The following is a 14,971-nucleotide window of genomic DNA, read 5'->3' on the forward strand; positions in this document are numbered from 1 at the left end:
CAGAGCGTGCAGGGTTTTATTTGCAGCATCAGTATTTGCATTTTATTGGGTTTTGGTGCCACAAAAACAAACCCGAGCTAATGAATCTGGCCTGTCAGTCAGAACGCAGTAATTATCCAGTCTCCTCTCTTCTGGGTTTGTTGTAAAGCGAAGGCGGGGCCCTTGTTTTCCTCCGTGTGGGACAGTTTGGAAGTGTCTGGTCAGCGCAGGATGCAAATTAATTTAAATATATTTTGGGGAAATCCACCGAAAGGCCCGACGGGACGAACCTCAAAACCCAAAGTGGGACCAAACGGGAGCTGAAGGACGGAGGGGAAGATGAGGGTGCAGGAGCGGGTCGGAAAAGGGGTTAAAAAGGTCTGGAAATATATTCCCACAGGAATGAGGCCCGGGGACAGAGCGTTGTGATTATCAGCTTTGCAGCAAAGTCAGGGTGTGGCTGCGGGGGCGCTTTAAAGCACCGGGACAAACATCCAGCTTCAGCATGACATCATCGCAAACCTGCCATAGAGCTGTCATCTGTGCACGTTAATGGACGAGAAGACGGGGTGAATCCTTCGCTGCTGCCTCGGTATTATTAGTAAACACACGAGCGTCTCGTAAGAGAACCCAGACGTTTGCTACGGCCGTAGCTGTGTTAGCACTTAATGCTAGCAGAAAATGTACGTTTTACCCCCAAAAGGTTATCAAAGTGATGTCACCTTCCACCTCAAACATTATCTGTTATAAAGTATCAGCGTGAGCTACCTGGGAGTTGGGAGAGCCTTTAAAAACTCTGGAGATTCCCTGGAATTCTCTTGGCTTTGGGATGGGGGGGGGGCGGGGCGCTGATTGGACAAACACACCTGCATCCTTTGTGTCATTTTCATTTCTACAAGCTTCACTTTGTGTTTTGGTCATTTGGAGCAAAAGACCAGCGAAAGGACAGACGGATGGACAGACGGCCAGGGAAAGGAAGACGTTCCTGACGGCTATTGTTTCCTCGGAGAGACAACTGAGCTAACCAGCTGGTGGCTAGCGTTAGCCAGCGCACAGCCAGATACTGTATATGTGAACACTGGTTCTCTTTTCTTTATTAGAAACCTTATTGTCACCCCATTATTCTCCCTCCTGTCCCCTTCAGCCAAAATATCCCTCGTTTAAGTCGTTCCCGACATTCCGGGCTCACGGGCCGGTGGTCGGACTCCTGTTCCTGCACGCTCTGGCTCTGGCAGCCTCCAGGAGCTCACGGGACAGGTGAGACCGCGTCAGCCGTCCTGACTCACCGCTCCAGGTTTCTCTCCTTTCCTCCAGGAGACGACAGCTCCGCTTCCTCGCCGCTGACGTGATAGATCGGAATTCAGCAAACATGGGAAACTCCAGAGAGCCGAGAGATGAACTGCTGTGGTTTTACACCAGCAATTACAGTCAGTTAACACCCCTCCCCCCCCCCCCCCCAAGTCGTCCGGCTCGGCCTTGTTTACGGAGCCCAACGCGCGGCTAATTGAACGCATCTTTGGCCCTTTTTTAGTAGAAGAGGAACTAAGAAAGCGGGATTTAATCCATCCCGGTGACAGAGAAAATGGGAATAATGATTTTCATCCACACGTGACGGGCAGGGATGCGGTGGGGCGGGGTGACGTCACGGCAACCATCCTGCGAGCCCGCGAGGCCTCTCGGATGAAGCGGAGCCGCAGAGAAGCAGCCCACAAACATCCAAGTATGCAGCAGTCTGGGACCGGCGGCCACAACCGGTCCGTCTCCACCAGAACAATGAGAGTCTTCAGGCCCAGGACGGAGTCCAGAGACGCTCCGGGCACCAAAGCGCCGACCGTGGAACGCTCGCTGCAGCTCCCGACGTCCCAGCATGGCAGGCGGGCCCGCGGCATGAAACCGGATCCCTGGGCCTCAGTCGCCTCTGACGTCCCGGGAGCCAATGGCGGCCTCCCGTCCCCGCACCTCCGCCCTTCCCAGCATGCCCAGCGTCACTCCGGGAGCCAACTGGTGGATCCCGTTTTGTTAGCCGCAGAGCTGCGGATTAGAAAAGGAGGAATTTCCTTCGCTGGCTTGTGGCTTGTGTGATGACATGATTGTCATTCATTTTTATTCCCTCTATAGTCGACAGAGCCCCCCCCCCCCAGCACCCAGAAAAGATAAATAACAGCTGGAAGGAGGAGAAGGAGGAAAACCGTGAGGACCGGCAGCCCGGAAAAGCAGGAACATGCCGAAGCGTATCGGTTACGTTATCCCCCCTCCTGGAGCTGCCCGCTTTGGAACGAATCCCTCCGACATAAATTGCTCCCATGTTAAACTCAAGGATTTTAAGTTGGGAAGGGGGGGGGGGCAGCTGCCATTTTCACTCCCCCAGGGCCAAAAACCCGGGAGGACCCAGGGTCACCTGGAGGCAGCAGGAGGGACGGAGCAGAGAGCGAGGATGAGGAGGTCAGAGCGCCCTCCCCCACCAGGGGACACCACGGACCTGCACATCAAAGTGGGGGGGGGGCGACACAATGGGAGCGATTCAGTTAATTGTTTGGTGTAAAAACAGGGAACCTGATATTCACACAGGCGGAGGCTGATCAGAGGCCTCAGAAGGACCCTGGACCCATCAGCGTCGCCACCGTGGCAGCGATTTGGGAGTGAGCCGCAGATAGAACCCCCCCCCCCCCCCCAGAACAACAGCAGAACGTTCTGTTTCATGAAGAGGGTTTGTAACTTCCTCTAATGGCTGACACGTGTACAGCACCGGAGGCCTCTGGCGGGGGAGGTGGGGGGGGGCAGAGATGCAGCCGAGGCGGCGTGCAGCTGCAGGTGCGAAGGTCGGGAAAGTGTAAACAAGCGCATAAATGCCCACACGTGTCCCAAACACATAAACAGAGATTCGTCTGGGTGCTGCACGCAGACCTGCTCCTGACCTGGATGCTGCCGCCGCCGCCCGTTTGCTCCTTAAATCTCCGTGTTTACGTTTCCAAGTCTGTCCAACTCCGACTGGAGCAAATCAGCAGGCGGGAAAAGATGATGTGTGACAGGGAACGACTCGCATGTCCCGATTCCACCGACAGATCGGATCCAGAGCCGAAATCCCAGTTCTTTGCGAGTCTAATGAGGCTTTAAGAGGCTGCAGCGATGAGCTGAACAGAGGTCAGATACGCTGATGCGTCTCCTCTGTTCTCTGTTGCCTTTGTTGTTGCACATCAGCCAATTTCAGGGATTTTCCCATGGCGAGCAAGTGGACCGGAATACCCATTTATTCCATGTGATCAAGATAAAAACCTCCAGTTTAAAAAACGTGGCCTCCATTTAGCCTGGGCGCTAACGAGGCTAACTGTTTTAGATCCAGGTAGATCCAAGATTTACATTCTTTTTGCACAATAACATATTGTTGTTGTTGTGTGTCTATAAATAAACACAAACGCTGCTTGAATCTCTTTAAAATAGCTGCTTGATGCTCGTTCTAATCTGATTATCTTAATAAAGGTCAAAGTGGGGTCTCAGGATATTAAGAGAAGTTATCATCACTAACAAAGTATCCCCACCCTGTGTGGTGTGTGTGTGTGTTGTGTGTGTGTGTGTGTGTGTTTCTCACACAGATCACCCTCTTTATACCTGTCCTCGTTCAAACAGCTGCCTGCTCCTCAGGTTCAAAGTCTGAAACTTTATCCAGTGTCTGGGGGCAGATCCCAGCGTGGATCCTCCCCGAGGGCCCTGAAGGTGACATAGTCACACACTGTAATTTATGACACACAGCATTAGTGTGTGTGTGTGTGTGTGTGTGTGTGTGTGTGTGGGTGGGGTGTCTCCTCTGAAGCTCGCGGGCTCCTCTCTGACCCTGGTGTCGTTCAAAGGGACCAACGGGCCTTTTCCCTCTGAGCCAAGGACTGTTTCAGGTGTGATTCAGCGCATCAGGAAATATGTGGAAAAAAGGAAAGAAAATGTCTGATGATGCGGAGCCGCTCTTCTCTTGGTCTATATGAAGGTATGTGTGTGTGCGTGTGTGTGTGTGCGCGGCTCCGGGAGGGAGGGATGCATGGATGGAGGGTGGAGACACATAAAAAGGGCGTAGAAAACGCCTGAATGGGAGATCTCAGCCTTCAGGGGCACCAGGCAGCGAGCTCGGCGTTAATTGAGCAAAGTTTGGGAGCGACTTGAGAAGTTCTGGTCAGGAAAATGACAGAAAGGTTTCCTGGTTTCCTGTGAGGAAGCCGCCATCCCTCCGCCGGACTCCTGACTTTTTTTGCAACAGGTTGTGCGATTCAATTAAGGAGCTTCGACTCAATGCGGGGATAAGTGGAGACGGCGGAAGAAGCATGCTGCCCCCGTTTTGGACTTTGGGAACCGCGCAGGAGAACAACTCATGGGATGTAGCGGATGCAGAATCAGGTTCAACTTCGGCAAGGCGCTCTCCAAAGCCTCGCTGCTCCTCACCATGCTCCTGATCTCCACCTACTTCATCTACTGCCTCACCGCGCTCTCTGACTCCATCCCGAGGGCTCTGTTCGCCCAGCGGGCTTTGGATTACGGCATCCTGGAGGATCGCCGCCGCGTCCTGGACGAGCTGCGGCCGTCGCCGCGTCTCCTCCTCGCCGGCGCGCCCGCGTCGCCGCCTCCGGGCGGCGCGCAGGACAGCGGCATCCCCGTGTCCAACACCTTCGGGACCAAGAAGTTTCCGCAGGCGATCATCATCGGCGTGAAGAAAGGCGGCACCCGGGCGCTGCTGGAGTTCCTCCGCATCCATCCGGACGTCCGAGCCGTCGGAGCCGAGCCGCATTTTTTCGACAGGTTTTACGAGAAAGGACTCGACTGGTACAGGTAGGAAAAAACACGCGCGCCTGTGCGTTGGGGGGCATCTAATGCGCGCTCACCCTCCCGACTCTTGCCTGTTAGAGTGACTGATCAAGTGGAAATGAAAGACTAAAGTAACCTAAGAGCAGGGACGCTGCAGACTTTAGATCTGGAGCTGCTCCGTCCTCCTGACTCCTAGCTGAGCATCATTTTTACCCTTTAACGTGACATTAATCACGTCTTAGAGACCATTCAGTCACCCTGACCTCATCCAGATGTTGCCCAGAGGTCAGGAGCCCCTGTCGGACAGGAGAAGAGCAGCCCGACGGGCATCTAAAGATGGTTTGATGTAACTCAATCTGCTCCCTGTCTTTTTTGAACGTTTGAGAGCTGAGGCAGGTGGAAGCACTTTCGCCGCGGAAACGACAAGCTCCTCTTTCATTATCCAGCCTTTTCCCATCGGGCGCTTCGTCGTCTTGTTGGGAAAACTTTGACATTTGGCTTCGACGCACAAACGCGCACATGCACAAGCTGACTTTAGGATCACCCCAGAAAACATCAAAATGAACATCATATCATTTATATTTACACTGAAAAGTTTTTTTTTTTAAAAAGGCCAAATTTCTATGAAACCTGAGGAAAATACCTGATTTTTTCCCCCAGGATAGAATCCCTTGAATCCCAGGATCCTTGAATAAAACCCCTTTTGTTGACATTAGTGCTGGGCAGGTGTTCCAGTCAAACCAGTTCTGGTGCTTTTGAACGTGGCTTGTATTCACCTCTGGACAGGACGTGTAAGTAAGCTGAAACATCGGGAGGCTTCAAAGGGGCGGTGGCGACGTCAGCAGCACCATCCGGAGTGAAATCGCTGAACATTAGGCCGAGAATTTGAGAGGAAAAATCAGTTTTCTGTCAACCGCAGTGACAGTGTAGGCGGGAAACACACATCCTGGTACTTCTATCTTTGTGAGGACATCCCAACTCACCCTCTCACTCTACTGTAAACCTGATTCTAACTTCAGCATGAAAATCACGTCAGAACCTTCAAAACACCTTTAAAGTTAGGACCAAAGTGACCTCACTTTGCTAGTAGAATGAGTATTTGTGTACTGAAGCAAGTAAGAAAACACATATGTGAGATCACATTTTCCATGAATTTAACTAAATCCTGCCCAAATGTTAACCTTTAGTGCTTTACATTGATCACTATTTAGCTGGAATTCAATAAACTTCAGTGTCTTCTGAGTCCCCGGATGGTCGGACTCACTCATGAGTTGAGACCCCGCATGTGTAGGAAAACAAGCACAAATGGGCAGACAGATATTTTAAAGGTTGCAGATTTGTCCCGATTCAGATGTTAAAGGATCAAATCTCCTTTTTAGGTTATTTAGGACCTCCACATGTTAATAATTGCCCCTCTAAAGGGGGAACTTGTGCTACTTCATGCGACGGCATCATTTTTGTTTTGGTTTTTTTCAAGCCTGAGAACTCATTCATGTGGGTTTTTACTGCCTCTGAAGGATCCAGTCAGGCTCTTTCTTCTTCTCCCAGCTGGTCTCCAACTCCCTCCATGTTTCGCACGAATAGGAAGAAGAAGGAGAACAGAAAAGATGTGAACTGGGGCAAGGCTTTAATGAATCTCTGCATGGTTTTATGGCTGTAGGGGGACAATGAGTTTCATATGGGACTTGCGAGTCTTTGCGAGGAAGTGACAAACTCGAGCCTCGAGTGGCTGCGCTCGTCTCACCTCCGTCACTGTGAAGCAGGCTGGAACAAGTTAGTCAGGAGCCTTTGATTTTGGTTTGAATGCAGCTTATTAATAGCGTCTAATCTGAAAACTCTTGTGGTGAGAGCGAAGATGGTTTTGGAACAAACAGCCAACGTGATTAATTTTTTAAGCTGTGCTGATGCTCAGAAAACTCTGCAAACCACAAGTTCCATCAATATTTCCAAAGCTTATCAATAAACGACCTCCGCAGAGGCTGCGAACAATTTAATTGCTATTAAAATAGTGTACAGCTCATTTTAGAAGACTTCTGGTGGCCTTAAAAAACAGATTTCTGCAGAAAATGGCTCCCCAATGATGTCAAAAAAGGAAAAAATAATAATTAATAGTCAGACAGATGATCTCGCTGATGCTAAGCTAGGATATTAGCATCCGTTTTAGCTGTTTCGGGGCACCAGCGGACTCTGTACGGGGTGATTCCTCCCAAATCGTGGCTGATTTTCCCAGCAGCCATTAACGAGCCGAACCTGGCTGATGGGTCTCAGAGACCAGGAAGTAGTTTCTGCAGCTTTCCACTGTGTTATTAGCGGTGGTTTTGGCTGTAGGTGTTCCAATATTTGAAAAGAAGCACACACACACACAAACCAAATTACAGTAATTTGGGGCGCACTGAGACGGCTGTAAATGGGGAAGAAATCTCGGAAGGAACTCTGAGTGAAATAAAAGCACAATTCCGTCGTTTAGGTCTGCCAGCGCGAAAAGTCTCAGAGGTTTGGCAGCCATGCCCGGCTGCATTGGTAAGGCCAGAAAAACCGGATTACGACCCGACTAAATATGAGGAGTAAATACACAATTATATGAGGAAAAACATTTCTAGACCATGGTTTTGTCCCACAGCACCCACGTAGTCCACATCTGTCAGTCGGATTCTAATTAAGCTAATGTTTCGCATCCCATCACAGGAATGAGTGACAACAACCGTTTCATGTTTCAATAATACCCACAACTCAGATCGTTACCTGGTTATTTTCTCACCTTTTTTCCACATTTACGAACATTAAAAGTTTAGCAAAGCCTCATTAAAGTAAAGATGCAAGAAAAGAAAGTGGATTTATGCAAACACGCTAAGCTCGTTTATCTGTTTCTACTGTATATAGTAAAAATACTGGTAGCAGATTACAGAGGCTCAGCTCTGATTGGAGCTACGCTAATGTCACCATGCTAGCAATGGCAAAATTAGTTTTACATTGAGGCAGCAGTAATGTGTTTCTGACGTGATGAAAGTCTATTCACAGGTTTGTTTGCTCTGACTGACTTTAGGGTAACGGCCTGTCTGTTGTTGTGAAGTTTTACTACTTTTTTCAAACCATCACCTCCAAAAGATCTGTTGAGATGCACAGTCAATAATTAACTGAACAAAAAAGACAATGATTAAAAGTTCTGCTCCTCCCAAACAGGCCCTGCATCTTTTCCCACCCAACAAGCACCAACAAGCTAACCTCGCATTAAGAAAACCCTCCGTTAGCGCACCATTAATGACGGGAAGAAACAAGCTAATAGCTCAGCATTTACAATCTGTGGAGGGCACCGATCTCCGAGTCCGCCATGCGGTTTCCCAACCATCCGCTTCCTCTCTTTGTTGGTGGAAACATGCTCACATCATGTTCTTTGTTTTTGTGAGATATTTTATCTCTTATCCATGCTAGTTTAAAGCCAAGCTAAATAGTTCTATGTCAACATGTTTTCACTCATGCCTCCTCGTGTCAACCGAATTATTTTTTAGTGGCTCAGCTGCTCAGACGGGCGTCCCATCAGCACCGGTCTGGAGGGAAATCAAGGTTCAGTCTGTCTGTGGCCTTGAGGCTCTTTCTGTCACCAAACAGCCGCGTTGCTGGGAAATGTTCTCCCTCGCTGCGTTTGCCTTCCCGATTCGCTTTACTGCTCCGACTTTCCGCCACATCGTTAAACATTAAGATATTGTTGCCAGAAAACAGAATTGGGCGGCTGATCGAATGCGTTTTCTTCACTGCGATGGGCGTTTTTTTTCCATCTTGCTGCTCCCTCTTGGGGAATATCAGGGGAGGCAGGGCACCTCAGCGGGGGGGGACCTGTAATCCTGGGACACAGGAAGTCTCCCGGCCACATCCTTGATGCCTGGTTAGCTTAAATCGTATGATCCTGGCTGCTGCGAACATGTCAGCGCTACATGCTTAAAGCAGCAGGGAGTTCCAGAGTGATGCGGTTAGTGGGGGGGGCGTTCCGATTAATAAAAAACACGTTTTCTGCCCCGAGTTACTGAGGTGGTGTGTTCAAACCAAGGCCGACCCTTTAGCTTAGACGCTGCTGCGCCGCGATGGAGGCAGGACCGTCGGAGTGGGGAGAAATTAATCATCCCGATCTGTTTACACTCCGTCCCGACACTAAACACGGGAGCCAATTTATGAGGGAAAATGGGCGATATTGATCCGCCGATGATGAGACGCGATGGCGGGAGAGCGAGACAGAGGCGGAGGGAGAGAGGAGCCACAATTCATCAACTATTCATGAATATGGAGACACAACTTATGGCCAATTACTGGAGTGTCACTCATGTCGGGGAGTGAAGGACAAAACCGACCAGTGGGGGGGGGGGCGACACCTCATCACAAACACATGGAAGGGACCGTCCGTCATACAGAGACAGACGTATCGATTAGCTAAAGGGAGCCGACGAGCAGCCATTTGAAGCTCTCGAAAGTTGAATAATAATCAATTAATGGTGTTTTGGGGGGGTTGGGGGGGGTGTCTGCAGGTGACATCCTCCCCTCTGACGGCATCGTCTCGGCTCCTAATGATGAGTCCAAACCCAGAGCAGCAGAACCGCCCACCACAGAGGTCGCGTTCGCCTTCAGGGGCGGCGGTGGCCGGTTGGAGGATGCGGCCGCAGTTTCATTGTACTTGTAATAACTTTGGAAAGGAAGCTCCGCCCACTCAAAATAACCACAATCAAATGGTTAGCGAACGTTTATTTTTGGGCGAAATATCCCTTTAACGCTTCGCTCGTTTAACTGACGTGAGGATCCCAGATGTAATCAGAGACACTTCCGTATTATATAGCATCAAGCTAACCCTCACTCAGGCTCTGACACGAATGTAAACGTGTAGACATCAAGAGTGACCTTTGACCCGAGGTTGGAACCCTGGTTTCCTGAGTCCTCCTCCTCACTGCTGTGTGTTTGTGCCCCTTTAGGGAACTGATGCCTCGGACGCTGGAAGGCCAGATCACCATGGAGAAGACCCCCAGTTACTTCGTCACAAAGGAGGCTCCGGGTCGCGTGTGCGCCATGAACTGCCAAACCAAGCTCATCGTGGTGGTCCGGGACCCCGTGACCCGGGCCTTGTCTGACTACACCCAGACGCTGTCCAAGAATCCGGGTCTCCCCTCCTTCCAGAGCCTGGCTTTGAAGAACGCCTCCTCCGGCCTCATCGACACCGCGTGGAACGCCGTGCGCATTGGCCTGTACGCCAAACATCTGGAGAACTGGCTCCAGCATTTCCCCTTGTCCCACTTTCTGTTCGTCAGTGGCGAGCGACTGGTGTCCGACCCGGCCGGGGAGATGGGGCGGGTCCAGGACTTCCTGGGTCTGAAGAGGGTCATCTCGGACAAACACTTCTACTTCAATCAGACCAAAGGGTTCCCCTGCTTGAAGAAGCCGGAGGGGAGCAGCAGACCTCGCTGCCTGGGGAAGTCCAAGGGGCGACCCCATCCCCACATCCCCCCGGAGGTCCTGCAGAGGCTCCGGGAGTTCTACAGGCCCTTCAACCACCACTTCTACCAGATGAGTGGACGGGACTTTGGTTGGGACTGAGGAGGTTCCTGTAGTGGATCAGATGAGGTTCTCAGGGACAGGAGGGGGGGCAGGGGGGGTCCAAAGGGTCCACAGACTGAACCAACACGACCTGCAGCTGCACCTGAGCGCTGCTGCCAAAATAGGAGAGCTACGGCTACTTTGAGCATAAGTTTAAACGACTTTTAATTTATGGTTGGTGTTTTGATGAGTTATATATTTATTCCGTGTCAGCAGAGAGAACGCGCCTGTGTTGAACCGCTAGCCCTCAACGTGCTTGCTGAATATCAAAGATTTATTATGGGATGTATTATGGGATTTATCTCGGTATGCTGCAAACGATACACCGAAATGACCTCACGAACCGAAGCCACGTGTACAGCTTTTTACTCCCGGAGCTGTCGCCGTCCCCGGTGACCATGGCGACCGTGTCGCTGCTCCTTACATCCCAATAAACCTTTTTTATCTGCTGGCCTCAAGAATAAAAACACAGACGTCTGTGCAGCTTTCATTCTGATTGAACTACCACAGATGTGCCCTTCATGTCCTCTCTCATAATAAATGTATTTAATCAAACCTCATCTATACGTCTCGCCTGCGTTAGCGGTGCTAGCAGGAGCCGGGATACGATCGCCTGTAGCCATGAATTTGGGATGATCCAGACAGCAGTAGAGCACAAACCTTCTCCGTTACTGACTGGAGGAATTTGTTAGTCGGGCATTCTGGGAGATTCTCCCGGCTGGATGCAGTTTTACATGAGGAAACAACAAACTACCAGTTTAGCATGTTAGCTGCGTATGCTAACTGTGTTCTGCTCCTCAGGCGCTCTCACGCTGTTTCCTTCTCGCAGCTTCCTGTACAGTCAGACCACATGTGCTGTGAGGCCCTGTGTGTGTGTGTGTGTGTGTGTGTGTGTGCGTGTGTGTGTGTGTGTGGGGGGGTGTTGTGGTCTATAATTATGGAACATTTCATCTCAATCAGAAAGCCCTTCCGCTTCCTCTCCGGACTCCCAATTAGCCGTGTCTCATTCACACCATCCTGTATCAAACCACGAACATCTGGATTAAAGGGAAGAGCAAACTGACAGATGTTGAACAGCCTTTGATTGAGTGATTGAAACAAAAATACTTGTATTCCTCCTTTTCTTGGGAGCAGAGAGTAAAAGCGGTTTAAGCCACAACTGGAGATGGGTCTCAGTCTTCACATCTCCCAGCAGCCTCCTGCACCTCTGGGGTGGGGTTGGGGTGGGGGGGCGGGGGGCTCTGTGATCTCCCCATAACTGACGACAGTCATTTAGGCTGGAGGGATTTACAAATCCTCCCGGGAGCTCGGCTGGTTCTTATGGGACTTAAAGGACTTCACAACAAGCACGAGAGGACAGAGTTCTTCCACGTGGACGGAGACAGATTTCCACCCAGACACTCGTCGTTCCACGCTACAGCTCTTCACGTTGGTCCCTTGAAGACATGAAAAAAAAATAAAAGGCCCTTTGGCCGCAGCGTTGCTACGGTAATCCCCAACCACCCACTTGTTCCGCTAATAGAGTCATTGTTAACAGGCAGGAGCAGTCGGAAAAAGCAGGATTTGTGGGCTCAGTTCTACAGCACAGACACTGAAAACACCTAACAAAGCTCTTATTTACCAGTGTGTGTGTGAGTCTGTGTGTGTGTGTGTGTGTGTGTGTGTGTGTCTTTGTTCTGATTTCACATGAGTGACTCAGTCCCTCCGCCGCATGTGCGTGTTGGGTGCAGACATGACCGCAGAGCAGCGCTACACACGCATGTGAAGTAGCACATTGGTCACTTCCTCCAAGCACACACACACACACACACACACACACACACACACACACACACACACACACAGAGAAATACACTCTGCCAGGTTATATAAACAGCTTTCATGTGTTCGTCTCAATAGATTTCATGTCCAGAACCGTCCCCTGTAAAAGTCAGGCTGTTCCTGCTTCTCTTCCTATTTTAGGGGATTTCGTCAGCAGCCTTCGGAGGCGTCGCATCGAGCTGAAAAGGTGTCATAATTGATGCCCGCTTCAAAGAATTGCTGATGACGCCTTCAGGCTCGTGCTTGCGTTGGTAATTCTGACAGGATTTGTGCGAAATCCTTCTTGTAACCCGACGGGTCGAAGCAGAAGTTCTAACACGTTCCTGCAAATGCGCCTGACTTGGAATGTTCCAGATTTCACATTGGTAGTGTTCCTGCGTTTAGAGATTACCCAAACAAGTCACCTAAGACGGATCTCCTGGGGATCACAGAGCTCTGATGGAGCTGGAGGCAGGAGGAGGGAACAACGTGGCCCTGTGGTTTTATTAAATCTCAGGCGGATTTGTGCAAATCTCTTTCCCACCTGTCTTGATTTCATGTCACAGGTGGAATCAGCACACAGACGTCAAACAGCCGGGAATGCTGCTTGGTGACATAAAAAAGGCAAGAAGAGGTTTGAAGTCCCACCAGGACGACGAAGAAGTCCCTTCATATCTGCTAAAAGTGGACAGGAACCGTCCCTCAGGTCTCGTTGAGTCGGGCAGACCTGCTGCGGTGGTGGACCCGTGTCGTCCCCGGGGGCCGAGGGTTGGACCCTGGAAGATAACGCGGCCCTCGGGTGTGAGGAGATGATGCACGCGGTCTCAGGTTCCAGCCGGGACAGGTTGAAGGAGACTCTGATTGATCCCGAACGCAGAGACGCCTGTGGGAGAAACGTAACCCAACCTGGAACAGATGTGGAGCCGTCGAGCAGGAATGCGGCTGCGGCGGAGGCAGGCGAGGAGGAATTACAGATTTATTAAACGCCGTTGTTCCCTGGGAACCGTTCTGGTGCGTCCCAGCCTCACCAGAACGGGAGCAAATCAGCGGAGGGGCCGCGGGGTTCAGCGCGCATCGGGGGGGCGAAAATGCATCCATATGGTAGATTACCGCAAAAAAACCCTGGTCTGTCAGGCTTTCTGAAGAAAACACGTCCCCGCTAACCAGCGTCTAACCCAACAAGCAGTAAAGTGTGTTCCAAATTTAAGAGTAACCACGGAGAGCCGGCGCCAAACCCTCAGAGCGCTCTGCTCCCAAACTACCAACACCAACTCATCTGATATAAACTCGTACCAGAGGCTCTGAAGGCCTCCCCACCACTGTCATCGTTAAAACATAAACAAGCAAAGGTCAAAGGGCCATTTCTTTTACTTTAATAGTATTCAAGGTAGTTTTCTCTGTCAACTGGACTGGGTTTCTTCTCTTGAAGACGTTTCGCCTTCTGGGGAGAGTATTATTCCCACACTCCCTTTCAAAAATACCGAGGAAGCACCTAACACATTATTTTAACACCTGGTGCATAAAAAGAATCACAATTTAGCTTTTTTTTTTTTGCATTTTTAAGTTGAAAATAGGCTTCCAACAAGCGTCTGGTTTGACTGATAATATTATAGTCTTGGCTACGATGCCTGCATGATTAAAATGTCCTTTAAGGACAAATGTGTTGTTTCCAGAAGGATTGATGAGCCGCAACGCACTGTTCAGTGCTGCATTTATTCAAGGGTCACAGTTGTCTCCTCAAAATTACAGCATTTATATCAAATCAAGACCGTTTTAAAAAGAAATGGTTTGTTTGTTGGTCCTGGTGCGTAACACCGTGTAACTGCACACTGCTGCCGCCTGCTGGTCCGCAGAGGTAACTGTTGTAAAATGGAAGACCTCATTTATTCCATCCTTTACAGCTGTTGTCTGTCTACTCTGAAGCTGATGGTGACAACATCCTGGATCCCGGCCTGAAGCTCATCGTGCTCCTGCACCGCGGAGACGCCTTTGGGGGTCCCGGTGAGAATGAGGTCCCCCTCCTCCAGGGTGATAAAGTCGCTGATGTAGCTGATCAGGTACGGGACGGAGAAGATCATCTGGGAGGTGCAGCCGCTTTGCCGCAGCTGGTCGTTCACCTTCAGCCACAGTGTGACGTTGCCCGGGTCCGGGATGCGCTCCTTGGGGATGAACTCGCTGACCGGGCAGGAGGTGTTGAAAGCCTTGGCCATCGTCCAGGGAAGACCTTTGGACTTGCACTCGTCCTGGACGTCCCGCGCCGTCATGTCCAGGCACAAAGCGTAGCCAGCAATGTGTTCCATAGCCTCGGACTCGGGGATCGACGCCCCCCCTTTCCCAATGACCACCCCCAACTCCACTTCGTGGTGAAGGTTGCTGGAGTACCTGGGCACCAGGATGGGGGATCCCTCCTTTAGATACGCAGAAGGGGGCTTCAGAAAGAGAACCGGCTCCGTGGGAACAGCGTTTTTCAGCTCCTTGGCGTGATCTGCGTAGTTTCTCCCAACACAAATGATCTTCCTCCCCCATTCCCAAAACCGAGATATATTTCGTGATGTCATTGCCCCAGAAAAGTGAAGGTTTGAGCCGCTCTGAAGCAGTCAGCCCCGGACTGACCCAGAACTTTGCTCAACTTGTCAAGGTTGAGAAACATTAAACTACGGCGAGCCACCAGGGACACAACACTCGAACTCACAAGTCAAAACTTAGCCATCAACATAAAGTAATAACTTTAGCAAGTCAACTTTGGGTCGACTTTCCTTTAACTTATTTTGGCTACTGCGAATAAAATAATATTTTGCGGTTTTATTTGCGTGATGAACGCGTTGTTTACCATCGA

The 14,971-nt window shown here is 50.5% G+C and overlaps 2 protein-coding genes across 2 annotated transcripts; one reads left to right on the top strand and one right to left on the bottom strand.

Moving 5' to 3' along the window:
* Positions 1–4,070: 4,070 nt before the first annotated feature.
* Positions 4,071–10,896, top strand: LOC101076642 (heparan sulfate glucosamine 3-O-sulfotransferase 6-like). The gene is made up of 2 exons (XM_003964579.3): positions 4,071–4,788; positions 9,717–10,896. The coding sequence occupies exons 1-2, from the start codon at positions 4,334–4,336 to the stop codon at positions 10,333–10,335; spliced, it is 1,074 nt and encodes a 357-aa protein (XP_003964628.2). The 5' UTR covers positions 4,071–4,333; the 3' UTR covers positions 10,336–10,896.
* A 2,933-nt stretch (positions 10,897–13,829) lies between these two features.
* fahd1 (fumarylacetoacetate hydrolase domain containing 1) lies at positions 13,830–14,827 on the bottom strand. The gene has a single exon (XM_003964548.3). The coding sequence runs from the start codon at positions 14,691–14,693 to the stop codon at positions 14,031–14,033; it is 663 nt and encodes a 220-aa protein (XP_003964597.1). The 5' UTR covers positions 14,694–14,827; the 3' UTR covers positions 13,830–14,030.
* Between the last annotated feature and the right edge of the window lie 144 nt (positions 14,828–14,971).

The sequence above is a fragment of the Takifugu rubripes genome, chromosome 5, assembly GCF_901000725.2.
Source record: "Takifugu rubripes chromosome 5, fTakRub1.2, whole genome shotgun sequence".
NCBI lineage: Eukaryota > Metazoa > Chordata > Actinopteri > Tetraodontiformes > Tetraodontidae > Takifugu > Takifugu rubripes.